The sequence below is a fragment of the Hipposideros armiger genome, unplaced genomic scaffold (genome assembly GCF_001890085.2).
Source record: "Hipposideros armiger isolate ML-2016 unplaced genomic scaffold, ASM189008v1 scaffold_321, whole genome shotgun sequence".
Lineage (NCBI taxonomy): Eukaryota > Metazoa > Chordata > Mammalia > Chiroptera > Hipposideridae > Hipposideros > Hipposideros armiger.
In genome coordinates this window covers 2,022,943-2,039,543 of record NW_017731671.1, presented here as the reverse complement: position 1 = coordinate 2,039,543, position 16,601 = coordinate 2,022,943, and the positions used below count along the sequence as shown (strand labels likewise).

Here is a 16,601-nt window from a genome sequence, read left to right as displayed (position 1 = left end):
TTCACAGGCAGAGCCCTTATCTTCAACCAGCCCTGTAGCTCTCTCAGTGAACAATAATAATAACAGGAACAACACAAATGTCCAGCAGAAGGCAAAGGGCCCCCAGCACTGATTTTGGGGGGAGAGGGGTTTCAAGGAACTCCTGAGACCCCTGAGGAACCTCCCAGGACGGGCCACAGAATTAAAGCTCCCAATCAGAAACTGTCTTAATCTCTGCCGGCTAAAAACAGAAATACTCCTACTGGGCCTAAATTCCCCGCAGGAATTTAATATTTAATGCTGAAAATCCTGCAAGTGTAATTCTAGAGCTCATTTTCTCAATGTTGCCCTTCGACTTAGTGGATTCATTTCTATCTCTTCTCCCAGCTCTCTTAGAGCGGTACCCAAAAGATTTTCCTAGACAACCACCACATACCCAATATCCACGGAGATAATGGAAGGAACAAGCCATTTCCCCAGAGCCAGTCTTTTTTAAATGTATGAGCTGAGGGTAAATGCTGGGGTGATGAAGGCTGTCGGCCATCTCCAGGACTAGACACAGAGACTAACATTCCCCAAGTGCCTATGCAACTGGGCCAGATTTGCCCCAAGTACTTTATACACACAGTCCCATTTAATACAACTACACTGAGGCAGAAAATAGTGTGCCCATTTTACAGATTAGGAAACTGAGGCGCTGGAATGTTAACTATTTTGCCTGGGGCCACACAGCAAAGGTGGAATTCCAGAACTTGCTCCAAAGCTGGTGCCCTTTCTTTTGGCCCAAGCTTTGCAGAATGAACCCCCCAAAACCATTCTCCATGCCTTTTAGGACCCCCCAAATAAAGAAGAGCTTCTACAGGTTCATTAAGGACCTATTCCTAAAATAACACCAGAAACTATTCACAAATTTTTACAATGCATTAGAGTTTAAAGAACTTTTCAAACATCATTAGGCCTTCAGGACCCTTAATGTAGCTATTAATTGTCCCATTTTGCACATGTGTAACCGGAGGGCCACAGAGACCTTGCTTGACGCCACACATTAAGTCTGTGACAGAGGACGTCTCCCTGAGGTTCCTGATATTCTGTGTGCTGCTTTTTTTAAATACTGTAAGCAGCCTCCCTGCCCTCCTTTATGCTGAGAGGTCCAGAGGCTTCAAAACAGAGCGTCAAAGAAAGCTGGAGCCAAAGAAGTGGGACAGCTCAAGCATCAACACTCATTTTAAATACTTTCCACGTGGCCCTCTTGAAGACACCAGGTACCAGCATAAGGCCCAAGAAGGAACGGGGCTCACTTCAGGCAAGATGCTCATACTCAACTGAGGGAGCCTAGGGCAAGACACTTGACCCCATCTAGCTTCCTCACCTGTGAAATACAGCTACTTGTTGAGAGTTGATAAAAGGATCAAGAATTTATAAACCAGCTTCAGCCCTCACTTAAGTTTCACAAGTAGAGCCAGCCAAGTGGTGCGTTGGTTAGGAGTTGGCTTGGAACGCCAGCTCTGAGCATCAGGCCCCTGGTTCGGATCCCACATGAGGGCCAGTGATGCTGCGCCCTCTACAGCTAAGATGGTGAACAACAGCTCGACCTGAAGTTGGGCTGATGTGAGTCGTTGGTGTAGGCTGCAGTGGGGCTGGCCGGCAGTGGGCGTGAGCTGCCCTGAGCCGCTGTGAGTGGCCGGCCAATGGCCGGCGACCGATCGGCCTCAGCCGGGAAGAGCGCAATGATAATACCAACATGGGCCAGTGAAGCAATGTCCTCCACAACTAGACAAAAGAACAAAAAAGGACAGGGCCAGCCGAGTGGCGCGTTGGTTAAAAGCTGGCTTGGGGAGCTAGAGGGCCCCGGTTCAGATCCCACATATGAGGGCCAGTGACACTGCCCTCTACAGCTAAGATGATGAACAACAGCTCACAACCTGGAGCTGGGCTCCCGTGAGTCGCTGGCGAGGGCGTAGGCTGCAGCCCCTGCTGCAGTGGGTTGCCATGGACTGCCGTGTGTAGCCGGCAGCCAGCGTGAGCAGCCAGCAGCCGCCGTGAGTGGCCGTCCAAAAGCCGGCAACTGATCTGCCTCGCCCGGGAAGAGCGCAATGATGGTGCCAACTTGGGCCAGTGAAGCAATGTCCTCCACTAGACTGAAAGAACAAAAAGGACAGCAACTTGTCTGTTCCCCTTCTCCAATTCCCCAGCGCTGTTCCCCTCCCCCAATTCCCCAATAAAGTCTTTAAAAAAAAAAAGTTTTACAAGTACTATGCAAACACATGACTACCAAGTTCAAGTCCACCCATCCCTCAATGCTCCTGCCCCAACCCAAACCTAGAAGTCATGCTTAATTATTCCCTATCCCTCACATTGCACATCCAACCCATCTGTCTCCAAAATATTTCCACTACCAGGACCCTAGTCCCAGGCACCTTCAGAACTCCCTGGTTAAGCCCCACTGGTCTCCCTGCCTCCTCTTTTGTCCCTGTGATCCATCATCCATGCAGTAGCCTGAATGATTTTTCTCAACTATAAATCCGATCCTGTCCCTCCACAGCTTAAAACCTTCATTACACTTGGAGTGTGACCCGATGTCCTTACCAGAGCCTACACAACCCTGCCTGCTACCCCTTGCTCAGACCTTTCTCTCCTCTCGTGACCCGATGTCCTTACCAGAGCCTACACAACCCTGCCTGCTACCCCTTGCTCAGACCTTTCTCTCCTCTCGACCCCTCAGCCACACTGGCCTTGTTTCTTATCCTCAACTCACTAAGCTCATACCTATCTCAGATGCTGCACGTGCTATTCCTTCTACTCAAAGTCTCTCCCTCCCAAAATGCTGAAGGGCTGCCCTCTTGTCATTAACATATTGGCTGAAATGTCACCTCTTCTGAGAGGCCTTCCCCAACCACCCCAGTGAAAGCCATGCCACATCCCGACCCCTACTCTCTACCACACTATCCTATTTTATCTTCCTTGTAGCACTTAGTAGCTACAATTTTCTTATTTGTCTACTTGCTTATTTTGTCTCCCCTGAACTACAATATAAGCTCTGCTATTCTTGTTCACTATTGCACTCCCAGTGTCTAGAACAGTGCTAGGCATACAGTAAGCTTTCATTCAACATTTGGGGAACAACTGGTTCAAAAGACAACAGTGTGCTCCCCTGGTCCTCAAAACAGTGATTCTACTCCTTCTCCCCAAATTTGAGATTAGAAGTTTGTTTACTCATCCATTCAATCATTCATTCATTCACTCAATTCAAATCAACAATTGACCACAGGACACCTGAGAAGGTAGCACAGTGAACATGCAACCAGAATGACCTGTTTCATAGTTCAAAACAATATTTTTTTTATGTGACGCTTTATAGAGGCACTTTCAACTTAGGCCAAATGTCAGGTCCCTTTGTAGTTCCATCTTAGATTTACACACAAGAGGTTACACGGCTTCCCCAAGGTCACATAATGAAAACTCAGCACCCAGTACCTCAAGACAAAACCAAAGACCTAAGAAAAGTATTTGCAAGTGCCCAAACCCTTTTATTTACCATCCATAGTCATTTGTACAAAATAATAAAAACCAGAGAGTAAATGTGGCTGTTCAAAAATTTCACCTCCATTTTCTTCACTGTTTCTAATCTTACTACCTAACAGCAGGTCCTGTCAAATGACGGAACATTTTCAACTTAAAGAGCACTGTTCTCAGGTTACGGAGAATTAATGGTACCCTGGGCCACAGGCTGAATCTTGATGACAAAGGGAAGCAGTATAGTGCAGGGGCTGGAATCTCAGGCTTTGGAACAGAAAGGTGCAGACTCCAATCACATCTGCTAGCGATAAGGCCCTAGGCAAGTTTATTTTATTTTACTTAACAATTATATGCGCTTATGAAATGTAGGCAGGACTCTAAGTAGTTTGCAACTATATGAATATTAGATAAGTCAGATGTACTATTATTATCCATATCTTACAGGTGAGGAAATAGGCACAGGGAGATGAAGTAATCTGCCCAAAGTCATAGCTACTGAGTATTAAAGTTAGCAATCAAATAAAGTAGGGTGGTGCAAAATTCCATGTTCTTAACCATTACACTAGTTTCTGCTCTAATCCTGTTTCTTCATCTATAAGACAGGGCCAATAGGTCTGCCTTATCTCGCAGAGTCATGTGAGATTACTGGCACACAGTAAGGTAAATGTTAGCTACTCTTAGTGATAGTAGTAATTGCCATCATTCTATTATCTGTCTTTACCTTTGGTCCAGCCAAGAGCAGGAGAAAAATATTTTGACTGAGAAAGATCTTCAAGGCTCTCCACAGAATACATTAGAATATAGTGGAAGCTCCATGAGAATAGAAATTGTCTGCTTTGCTTATCACTATATCTGAGGCAAGTAGTGGGTGCTCAGTAAATATGGGGTGAATGAGGCAGGAAAAATGTTTATGCATGGACAGGGTTCTACAGGTACAACAACTAAGGTAGTACCATCACATCTCAAATGGAGCTAAACAAAAGAGGTAAATTTACAAGGTTTTCAGGGGACAATGTTAGTTGGCCATTACTTAAGACAGTGTGGCTACTGGGAGGCAGTGTGGCATAATGCTGTTCATTCATCTTAGCTAAATGAACAAACAAGGAGACATGAATTTTAATCCTGACTCTGCTACTGGAAGCCACTCAGGCTCCCAAGGTCTTGGATTGTCAAGAGAAAGTTGGGCCAAGTTCATAAACAAATATATTCTACTTTCTCAGGACTTTATAACAATCATCATAACAATCTGAGTGGAAGCCAACCACCAAGAAGTCAATAAACATTTGTCAATGCAGGTGATCCCCAACTCAAAGATGAGGAAACTAAGATACAGAAGTTAACTTGCTCAAAGTAACAGGGTCAGGGCATATAGCCCAGATCTCTTTCTATACTGTACTAACACTCATGCTTTCCAAGATCTTTTTTCAGTTCAAAAATACTGTGATATTAGTCATCTCATCCAAGTGCAATAAACCTGTAATCATTTATCTTATCAAAAATCTTGCCTGACTTCACTACATCATGGCACTGCAGGATCAGGAAGAAACAACTACAGTATCTCCCCATTGTTAACCTGGAAAATCAAATAACCTGAAGAGATAATTAGGGAAAATTCTTTGTCTTTACTCAGAATTGAGAAATCAGATAAATGATTATTTCACTTTAACCATAAGGTTTAAACTTAAGCAAAGTGATTTTAAAAAGGAAAACTTCTAGTAACGAATGCTTCCTGAGAGTACAGCACAGAACTTTTAAAATTCTATAATCAAAGTTGTGCCACTTGATTCAAAGTAGATTCACAAAGTTAAATGTAAATGGTTATCAAAGAATGTCTACAAATGCTTGCTTTATTATTAACAAAATACATGCTTGACATTGAACCTTTAAGTATAACTCCTTCCAAGCATTGTCAAGTTAGAAATGAAAAATACATCTGAGAGTCACAGTCAATTTTCTAGATGGTTCATAACAGGAAAGTCAAGGTCAAACTGTGTGTCTCTTTACCCTCCCACCTAGTAATTGAACAGCAACTAATGGTGAGCCCAAAATAGTCCATTCTAGTATTCTCACAAATACAAATGTTAGCTCAAAGATCACACTCTGGCTCAGAAAGTTCTGTGAGGACAGGCTGACATGAACAAGGAAAACAGAGGGCCTATAAGTAAGGCAGGTGCTCAGGCCACTTTTGTGACAGCAGTTAACTTTCACCTACTTTCATTATCTATAAAATAAAAATAATCATCTCACCAGATGATTATAACTCAAAGTATTGTATAATAAAAAATTAAAAGTCTTTCAATCTTGTGCAAAGGTAAGAGAGAGACTTAGTGTTACTACTATTTACTACATCTGGGGTCGGAAGACAACCCCCCACCCCCTCAGTCTTGACTATGTATTCCGCAGGATCCTCAAAAGATGCAACAGGATTCTAGTTTCTTTTCCAGACTCCAGGCCTGGCAATTGTAGATGCACCTGGCTAGCAAGTCTCTGCTGCTGAGAAATGAGAAGTGAGGCCTTTAGGCGCTGGGCCCAGCGGGCTCAACAACGACCACATCCCCCAGTCACCTTGTCTTCACCTTGAGGAATGGGAAGAAACCCTACGGGGAAGAGGAGTGCAGTCCTCAAAAAGGAGAAAGTGCCTCCATCCACTCTTCACCCGGCCGCTGCTGCTTGGACCCACGCTTCCCGCGGGGCGGAGACAGCGCTGGGAGAGCTGACAGAGTCGGGGACGCCTTGACCTCGGGCGCTGGAGGATCGGGCACGGCGCTGGGCCCACAATCGGGACAGGTACACAAAGTCACCGTAGATCGGGCCCGCCTAGCCTCGCCGCGCCCACAGCCGCAAGCACAGTCGGAGGCACCCCGCCCCCGTGAACCCAGAGGGCCCTGAGCTCGCTCACCTGTAGCCGGGTCACCAGGAGGCTGTAGGGCGCCATTTTGTGCACTGACAAAGATGAGGTCGCATGAAAGTGACGTGAGAAACAGTCTATTTAAAGCCCTCGGACGGGGGCGTGGTCTAAAGAGGCGTCATGGCAAAGGCGGGGCCTCCGCAGGAATGCCGGAGCCCTGCGAACGCAGGGGGCGGGGCTCCCGTGTTAAGAACCGACCTAGAAGAGGAAAAAGGTGAATGAAAACACGAAATGGTGAACCGTATATGCGGGAAACAAGATTGCAATATGCTTAAATATAAGTTGTGTTTAGAAAAGGAGAAAGTTCTGGGATTTGTTATACTCTAAGCTCCATTAAGATACGTTGATATGACTTGATATTTTTGATCAGTTAAAGAGATATCATGTCAATGTATGGAAAGTTTTTGTTCATGTATTTTTTTTTATTGTTGGTTTCAGGTGTACAGAACAATACTCTAGTTATCCTTTTCACCCTTTGCACAGAAACAACCCAGTTCATGTATTATTTTGATCCAGTTTTCTGTGGCACTTGGTGCAATAAACCTTTTGAGTTTATCTTGAAAAAAAACACGAAAGTAAATACCCTCACAAAGATGTCTTATCGAAGTGCAAGTTTCATCTTTATATTTTGCAATTTGTCTCTTCCATCCAAATCTGGGAAAGGTATTTTTTTATGACTCTCACGCACCTGCCAGGACGTTATTCCCTAAAGGAAACTCGTCTTTGGAACGCAAGGGTTTTTGATCACGCGAGCAAGAGCGGGGCTTGGTGCAAAGATTGTGAACGCTGATGGAAAACTAGAGGACCAATCACGGTGACAAGGAGGCAGGTACAATGGGGGTTAAAGGTCGGGCGGAAGTTCCCGGAGCTTCCGGTGGCTGCTGGAGTGCGAGCTATGGCTAAACATCACCCGGACTTGATCTTTTGCCGCAAGCAGGCTGGTGTTGGTGAGATGGCGTCCATGCGCGCGGCGCTTTGGGTGAGGGTGGTCTTAGGAACAGGGGAGTCGGAGGTTCCCATCTCTTCCTAGGGTCTTGCTTCGGAGGTGCCACGTTTCCCGCCTCACGGTCCGTAGTGTAGGAGCGCGCGGGTTTTGTGGCCTATGATGAAAACAAGGCTGTGGCGCGCGTGCTGGGAGCCGAAGGCGGGCAGCCGGGTTGGGGTCCGGAGAAACGTCTACATTGCCCAGGACCTGGGAGGGGCTGTAGGAGGGTGTGGGTTTGGGAAGTTTATAAGGATATGACGGATGACATCGCTTAGGGCTCACTGTAGTCCCCGCTCCTGTCCCCACCCCAAGCTAGAGGATGTTTTTCTGTCTTCGTCAAAACCTTAATTCTAACTGTGCTCTTTGCTTTGCAGCTATCGGAAGACTCTGTGAAAAATGTGAGTGGAACACGCCCTCCAGAACACTCCACCACCCTCCCTCCCAGTTTCTGTGGAATCAGCAAATGGGCATTTGCTGTGGGGCCCCACAGGGCTTTGAGTCAGTGTGCCTGGAAGCATGTAAACAGTGAATGCCAGACTGCAACCAAAGGCCCCCTCCACCTCCCCACTCCAACTCGCTTACTTTAGACACTGTGTTTAAGTTTTGAGAAAATCTCTAGCTTTGGACAGGAAGTAGCATGACCTGGTCGCCCAACAGTTTTTGCCAGTAATTATGTAGACTTATCATGTACCCAGTGCTGTTCTAAGCCCTTTACATGTTAATTGATTAAGCTTTCCTATGTGTTGCTGGATGGACACTAAGTAAGCCGAGTTTTGTGATGCCAAAGTAGGGGGCCTCCAAATCACTGTCGGAAGGAGACTGGTGTGTTTCCCCATAGCAGGAGGAGGGCAAAGGACTTGAGGTTCTTGTAAGTGGGCATAACTCCATTCTCTTTTCCTCACAGGTGATGGCAAGTGTGTGATCTGTGACTCCTATGTGCGTCCCTGCACCCTGGTGCGCATATGTGATGAGTGTAACTATGGCTCCTATCAGGGGCGCTGTGTGATCTGTGGAGGCCCCGGTGTCTCCGATGCCTATTATTGTAAGGAGTGCACCATTCAGGAGAAGGATGTGAGTATAGTCTAAGCTTTCCATTTGATCTTTCCTTTTATTTAAAAACTCTTTGCCATCCATGGCAAACTCTTATGATCTATGGAGATGAGCATGTTCAGCTAGTCACCTAGGTTATAATTTTTTCAAGTTCTGTGAGTCCAACTGGGTGTAGTCCATTAAAAGGCAGTTATTTTCCATCCAGGGCAAAACTGCAAGAGAAGCAAATTCTGTCAACACTAGCAATTTGGAGAACCCTCTCTCTGTTCCTTTGATGTCTCTCTGATTATTTTTATTCAGAAACAACATCCTATATTTTGTAAGTCCTAGCACAGTGCGTGGTTTGTAATGGCTACTCAGTAATTCTCTTTACTGTCATTAAGAACTGTTTGGGTGGATGTGGTGACATTTGAATTTGGGGACATTCAGGTCGATTTCAGCTTTAAGCAGCTAAAGAATGCCTTTGGTTTGGTATTATAGAATTGATTCTCTCACATGACATTTTTGCCCTTTGACACTATGTGGTGGCAGTGGCTAATTATTCGACTCCTTGAGCTTGATAGAGGGCTTATAGGTCTATATGAAGGATGAGTTTTACCATTTTTCCTTAGCAGATTTCTTGGGGGGACAGATTCCATGAATCAGCTTGTTTTCTTCTTATGACACAATAAAACAAAGTGTGATACAGTACCAGTAGGCTAGTAGACAGTATCTGGTTACCTAATTGAGGATAAGGCAAAAGATATATAAATCTTAATATTCCCATGAGTCAAGAGTAGGTAGGTTATAGATGTTGTCTCCCTTACTCTTCACAATAATTTTGTTAAATAGGTATTCTTATTATCCTCATCTTACAGCCCCTCACCCAGCTAACAAGTGGCAAGCGCAGACCGACTAAACCGAGTGGTGTGCTCATTACACCGAGTTGTCCTTTTGAAAATCTTTTTGGGAGGATGCGTCCATGTTGAGGAGTAATAACCCAGCCACCTTAGCAGGATGCATTTAGATCCTGTCTAACCCCAGTAAGTGGGACTTACCAAGGCAGATAAAACTGTTTCTTAAACTATTAAGTCTTCTGTTATTTAGGGAGATGAGACGGGCCATAGGTAAAAGTATGAAAAACATAATTTGAGCTTTCTCCTGACCTAAACTCTGATTTGCACTTACTTTTTTTTTTTTTTTAACATTTTATTGGGGAATTGGGGAAGGCGAACAGCCAAGTTGTTGTCCTTCAGTCTTAGTTGTGGAGGGCTGTCAAATCATATCATGCTTGATTTGATCCACCAGCTAGGTGACACTCTTTTAGAGAAGGAGCCTTGGTTTGTGTAGTTATATCTCCTTTTCCCCACTTCTTGGTGTAGTTCTTGGCATGCAGTGTAAGCATGGGACACATTTTTGGTGCTGACCCTATAAGTCATCCATAGACATTCCCCCTACAGAGTGCCTGGTATATAGTAGGTGCTTGGTAATTATTTATAGTGTGTAAGCAGTGAAACCATGGTAAAATGACAGCAGTGAAAAGAAAGTACAAATAATTCTTAAACTAGCCAAAGAGTCTATGAAGGACATTTTTTTGAACTTCGACTTGGCAGTGGCTAGAGTTCTTATCTGGCATAAGCTTGCAACCAGAGAGTGCTTAATAAATGTTAATTGCTGTCTGACTCGTCTGCATGTGGCGTGTGACCTGATACCTTTGGATCCTTGTGCCTCATTCTGTCTCTGAGCATTATTCTAGACATCACTTCCCCTCCTTCACATTATACAGGAATGTTCTGGGGATATCTGAGAAGGCACCTAGCTCACATTTACTCGGCACTAGTTTCCAAGGAACACAAAGCAGTCCAGTGAAATGATCCAGCCTCTCAGCCTTACAGATCACCAAGAAGATTAAGTGCCTATAGACTTTCCTATGCAGAAATCTTCCCACAACCAAAGCCCTGTTATTGTTCTCTTCCTGCAGCGTTCATCTTTTTTTTTTTTTCTTTTTTTTTTTAAACTGAGCCATCCTGCCACCTGTTAGCAGCTCAGCTAGGCTGGGAATCAAACCGGCGACCCTGTTGCTCAGAGCTCACACTTTTGAGTGAACTCTTAACCAACAGAGCCACTCGGCCGGCCCTCGTTTATCATTTTTAAAGGCAGTAGACCAATAAACAGCTGGGTGTTCTCTAGAGTGTTTCAAAGCTTCAGGAATACACAGGGATAATATCTGTGGGCATTGCTGCCAGAGGATCGATTTGCAGTTTTTTCTAGTGCAGCATCATCTCAAACCCCCTTTAACTCTTGATTATTTTACCCCTTTACTTGCCGTTTTTCTCAGTTGTCCCAACCAGAACACAAAAATATCAACTAATATTTATGGAGCTCATGCTATGTGCTAGGTACTATGCTGAACAATTTTCTAAAAATGCCGTATGATAAAGATGAGAAAATCAGGCTCAGAGATGTTAAGCAACTTGGCTCAAGGTCACATGGCTACTAATAATTGGCAGATCCAGAACGAGAACCCAGGTCTGTCTAACTCAGTGTTTCTCAACATTTTTGTTTTTTCATTATTTCCCCCCTAAAGAGAATAGTTACATTTTTAGATTAAATTTAACATTTTCTTCCTAATGAGAATTAAATACCAAGGAATAAGATATTGTTGGGTAAGGATAAGCTTTAGGTCACAAACCACTATACTATCAAAGATGTTTTTATCCCCTTTGAGGATGCATAGCCTAACTCAAAGCACTTAACTCTCATCACCTCACTGTATGGTTAAGGATATGCCTCTTGCTATTTCTACCATTCTCTTCTCCCCATTTCAATGAACAGTGGAGCAGTTAGATAGATGCGAAAGACATTTGATACTTTTCAAAGTTAATTCACAAATTTATCATTCTCTTTAACTGCCTAAACCATTGGAAAGTTTTGGTTCTTGCCTCTGGGAAGCCCTGTTAAAAGAAACACCAGACTAGAAGGCAGAAAGCCCATGTTCAAGTCTTGGCTTCGCTGGTAACATGCTGTGTGTGCCGCATGGATGTGTTTACTGTGAACTTAAAGGTCTTTAAAAATAAAAGTTTCAGATAGAAAATGTGATACTACTCTTAGGTCCCAAACCAGTGTTCAGTCTGGTGTTTACATCATTGGTATTCATTAGACAATTGCTAAAAGAATGAACACCATTTAACCTTCCAGTTTCTGTTAATAAAGCCAGTCTTGCCACTGGCACCTATTCAGAATTCTTTGCTACTATTTGTAAGAAAGGGAGATGTGGACTCATTTTCAATAGTTGTGTCTTTCTGATCGTAACAATTTTTAAATGACCTTTTCCTGCCGTTTCAGTTCTACAAAGATTTCCCTTTAGTATGTCATATTTCAGTATGTGATTAGTGTTGGTTTGAAAGTTTTCCTTGGAAGTACTGGGTTTTCAGCGCTGGTATAGAGTAATTTTTGTAGCTAGCTTTCCTGCTGTAGAACAGACTGGGCACACAGCACTGGAAACCCAGAAGCACCAAGTTCTCCTTGGTGGTTGCTACCACCAGGCCCAGCTTAGGGTTTTGGTGATGTGTGAGGGGCATGTATAGTATAATGGAAACAAGCCCTTGGCCATCTAACATTTCCTTTTTTGTGAAATTTTAGAAATTAAGTGGGCATAAAACATTTACCGATGACACTCCATTCAAGCCACAGCTGCCTAAAATAAAAGCTTTAATGGGAAATATGTCCTCTGGGAGGACTGAGAGACAGTGAAATTTTTAGTGTTCACACATACAATTGTTAAAAGAGCTACTGCCATGAGGCAGACATTGCAGGTATTTTTAAAATACCTTCTAGCTCACCTCACAGATATCTTCCTGTACCATCCCTCTAAGGTTTCTTAACAGTCCTTCCATCTTTCTTTCCATGCTCTCTACTCACAGGCATATCCAACAAAAGCCAACCAGTTCTAGTTGCACATCCTCACCTCTTACACGTGGGTAGAATTTGGGAACAGCCACAAGACCCATGGGAGATGTATAGAAAATAAAAAACGGGAGGCTAGGCAAGAAAACAGGAAACCTGTGAGTCGGTGAGCGAAAATGCCATAAAGCCAAAGATCTAAAAATCCAATGCATCGGTTTTCCAACTTTTCTTTTTTAATATGAAGAGTCCTAGCTTCAAACAATACCTCATACAGAAGCTGTGTGTATGTGTGTTTGAAGCATTATGAAATTGCTGATAATTTGGTTTTTGCAATTTCTTTTAACTTACTAAGAGTTGACTGTATGCCATGCACTGTTCTAAGTATAGTTATTGATTCTTAGTTCCAGGAGGTAAGATCTGCCATTGGAATAATTTTATAAGTATCTAAACAGAGATACAGGGAGGTTGATAACTTATCCGAATTCAGGTAGCGTAGCTCCAGTGCCTACCATTTTAACCTAAGCTATGAGTGTGAATGGAGCTGCACAGATTGGGGGTGGCACCTCTCAGGACTTTCTAGGGCTCCATACATAACAGTTTTTTGTTTGTTTGTTTTTTTGTTTTTAGCTGAGCCATCCTGCCACCTGTTGGCAGCTCAGCGGAAGCTCACCTCGGGCCGGGAATCGAACCACTATTGCTCAGAGCTCAAACTCTTGAGCGAGCTCTTAACCAACTGAGCCACTCAGCCGGCCCACATAACAGTTTTTAATTGACTAGTCCCCTTATTTTACAGTTGAGGAATATGAGTCCAAAGAGAAGTGACTTGCCCACAGTCGTACAAGTCAGTAAGGCACCCTAAGCCTAAACAGGCTAGCATCATACCACAAAATTTCATAGCATCCCCAAAGGGCTTAGAGGACTGTTGTGTTTAATATCAGGCTAGCTTGGCCCAAGAAGAGGCAGCTGTTACCTCATTTGTACCAGGACTTTCAATACAGATTACATGGCTTACTGGAGTTCACCTAGCAAGCCCCTGGTAGGGCCAGGCCCATAGCCTGGCTGGCTCCCTCAGCACACCAAATTCCACAGATGATAATTCTCAGTGTAATACCTGGTATATATTTCCTAGACAATGAAATGTTTTTGTTGGCTTTGTGCGTTTTCAGAGATTTTTGTGCAGTGTTGATATCAGTCCCTGAAAAGAAAAATCAACTGAATTAGAAATGAGATGTCTAATTCAAATTCCATAGCCCAACGGCACAGGAAGCAACCTTCTTTGACATAGATATTTAATCAAATCTTAAGACATAAAGATTTTTTTCCAGTAGCAACTCCCCCAGTTTTCCTCCCATCATCCCAGATCAACTGATGGAGTCATCATTTCTGCAGAATACAGCTTCCCAGGGGCTTCATTGAAACCACTCAAGCTCACAAAATGGCCGGGGGGGGGGGGGGGGGGGGGGTTCAGGCGTGTCATTACAAATCAGAGTAGGGACCATCGGCAGCCAGCCAGCTAGCACAGGAGCACTCTTCCCCCAAGATTATGTGTCAAATTAAATGAATTAATAAGGACACATCAAACCCAGTATTCTCCTATGGTATTTAAATGGTAAGGTACTATTTCCTAAAGTCTTCAGAATTTTTTTTTTCACTTGATGGTATTCTCTTCTTTCTTGGGATAGTGGAACAGAGCTTGATCTGAAGATAATAACCGTTTCTTGCCTTTCACATGAAACCCTTTGGACAGCTTAAGAGTTTTAGATTCTACCTCAGCCTTATATTAGCAACAGAAGTGGGCTGAGAATCCAACATTGTAAATGCAGGCCACTGGATTGAGGGTAGACAGGCTCTGGGTGCAGTCTAGGTTCTTGGTGATGGATCAAATAGGATAACTAAACTGGTACAATGAATGGCTAGACCATTAATCCAAAAGTTATTTTTATCTTAAGCCCTCTCAATTTATGCCCAGAGATTTTGAACAACTTCTCTATTCTGTTTTCCAGAGAGATGGTTGCCCGAAGATTGTCAATTTGGGGAGCTCTAAGACAGATCTCTTCTATGAACGCAAGAAATACGGCTTCAAAAAGAGGTGATTGGTGGGCGGCATCTTCCTCCCTCCATCAAGCTGCTGCAGCTGCCAGAAAAGACACCTGCTGCCAACAGAAAGGGAGTGGAGTGCAGGACCACCCGGTCGCCTGTAGTACACTGTGCCTTCAACCCCTCCTCTCCTCTCACCCAGACAATGTGGTAGGAATGGAAAAGGATGCTTCTCAGAGCACTCGGGCAGACCGTAGCAGAGAAAAAAATGATAGATTATTTCATGGTTTGTCTTGAATTCAAAAAGCAAGAGTCTGTTTTCCACGTTGATAAGTTCTCTTGACACCAGGAGCTTCTGAAACAGGAATAATACCATTTCCATCTTCTAATTGAGGAGTTGGCTGACACTACCCACAGTGAGAAACGTGTTCTTACGGCAGCTCCAATGGCAGTGGCCTCGACGAAACATCTGCAGTGTGGTAGGGAGCTCTCAGAACAATAAATGTGGGCGTTTAATCCTGTAACACTTACCAGGTGGTGCTGGTTCATGTTGTTTCTCTTTTAAGAAATTGGAAACCCTTTCTGTTGCTATTGTATTAATAAAGCAGGTGTTTATTTTCTGGTAGTCAGTCACTGTCCCAATTTAAGTTTTAACTCGAGGAATTTATTTTAGCCATCCAGGAATTTGTGATTCAAAATAGAGGAATTAGGATTCACCAAGCACCTCATCCTCTTATTACTACTGGAAGGAATTCAAAACCATCCATGCCTTTCATTATTGGTAAACCAAAGTCATTTTTAGAAGCTTACTTTTTTCTTCCTGTCCAACTTTAATTTTGAACTGAAGAGATAGCTTCCAATAATGGGGAAGGGAGTGAGACAAAATGTATTCACATCAGTGAGTTAGGAGAACTGAACTTGGTGGATTCATAAAATACATATATAATCACATTAAGGATTTTTAAAAGTAAATTGACAGACTAAGGGCAATTTTACCCTAACTCAACTATCTGTACTTTGTGCCCACTAGAGGTGATAGGAGGGTATCCGGAAGAGGTAACTCAGTCATCATTTGAGACATCTAGACAATCAAGTAGGTGTTTTGACACTATGGATTTGAAAAAGGTTTGCGAGTCCTGAGGATCCAGGGACTTGGCCCAAGGTTATGCTGCAACTTCCTGGCAAAGCCAAGAAAGAAATGAGTCTTCTGACTTGTCAGGGTTTCGGTTTGGAACAAAACTCTTATTTGTGATGTATTGAGTATCCAAAATTGAATTAAGATAATCCCTGCCTTCAGGAATTTAATAAAGGAGCCTGTCAGAAACAGATAGTTCCAGTATAACCCAGAAGATGCACAAAGGAAGGGGTTTTTTTTGCCCAGCTTGGCACCTCAGGAAGGTTAGGGGAAGGTCATGGCCACAGGGCTAAAGATAATCCTTAAGGCTCCCCTATCTCATCTGCCACCCCCCTTCCTTGTTTTCCAGCCTCAGCGCTTTTTACCTGTAATTCCTCTCTCATGCTCCGTCACTTTTTGCTCCACCAACTCTTACTCCTCCTTCAGACCTTAACTAAATATTTCCTCAAGGATGCCTCTCCCAACCCCCAATCGAAGTTAGTTCCCCTTCTACTTTAGTACCATAAGCATTTTGTTTATAGCTTTTGATAATTATTGACTGTCAGCTACTAGTCTGTTCTGTGATGGCAGGAACAAAGTTTGCTCTGCCCAGCAGATAGCAGGTGCTCAGTATTGAATGAATAATTGAGGTCAAGGAATCCAGATAATAAATTGGGCTTTGAAGCATATATTGGAACCTACAGGCAAAGGGGGAGGGCATGGAGGGGGCGCAGATTTGGGCATTTGTCGGGCTGGGGCTGTCTGAACAGGGCGATGTGTTTGGGGAGCTCTCCAAGCAGTTCTATAAGTAAAGCATCAGGTGAGGGTTATGTTACGTCAAAAGAATTCCAGAGAATGGATCGTTTGCAGATTAGAATTGAAATTTGTCGTTGATTCATAGTAACTTTAGTTTTTTTGTTTTTGTTTTGTTTTGTTTTAATCCGAATTTCCTGGAAGAATTTTTTTTTTTTTTTAATTGGGGAACTGGAGGGATAGGAACAGTGCTGGGGGATTGGGGGAAGGAGAACAGATAAGTTGCTGTCATTTTTTGTTCTTCAGTCTAGCCGTGGAGGACGCTGCCCCACTGGCCCAAGTTGGCACCATCATTGCGCTCTCCCCGGGCGAGG

At 43.6% G+C, this 16,601-nt stretch overlaps 2 protein-coding genes across 2 annotated transcripts in view; one reads left to right on the top strand and one right to left on the bottom strand.

The window, feature by feature from the left end:
• The window catches only part of ACO2 (aconitase 2), a 41,509-nt gene extending 35,010 nt beyond the window's left edge, over positions 1-6,499 (bottom strand). Inside the window, exon 1 of the mRNA XM_019660549.1 lies at positions 6,395-6,499. Coding sequence (XP_019516094.1) covers positions 6,395-6,430 — 36 coding nt within the window. The 5' untranslated portion in view covers positions 6,431-6,499. The remainder of the gene's footprint in view (positions 1-6,394) is intronic.
• Positions 6,500-7,246: 747 nt separating this feature from the next.
• Positions 7,247-14,989, top strand: PHF5A (PHD finger protein 5A). The gene is made up of 4 exons (XM_019660553.1): positions 7,247-7,350; positions 7,763-7,786; positions 8,293-8,459; positions 14,327-14,989. Exons 1-4 carry the CDS (start codon positions 7,299-7,301, stop codon positions 14,414-14,416), a joined length of 333 nt encoding a protein of 110 aa, XP_019516098.1. The 5' UTR covers positions 7,247-7,298; the 3' UTR covers positions 14,417-14,989.
• Positions 14,990-16,601: the final 1,612 nt, after the last annotated feature.

Coding starts and splice junctions, on each gene's coding strand:
- PHF5A (XM_019660553.1), top strand. CDS start 7,299: ATGGCTAAACATCACCCGGACTTGATCTTTTGCCGCAAGCAGGCTGGT. Junction 7,351..7,762: donor CCGCAAGCAGGCTGGTGTTG/GTGAGATGGCGT, acceptor TTTGCTTTGCAG/CTATCGGAAGACTCTGTGAA. Junction 7,787..8,292: donor CGGAAGACTCTGTGAAAAAT/GTGAGTGGAACA, acceptor TTTTCCTCACAG/GTGATGGCAAGTGTGTGATC.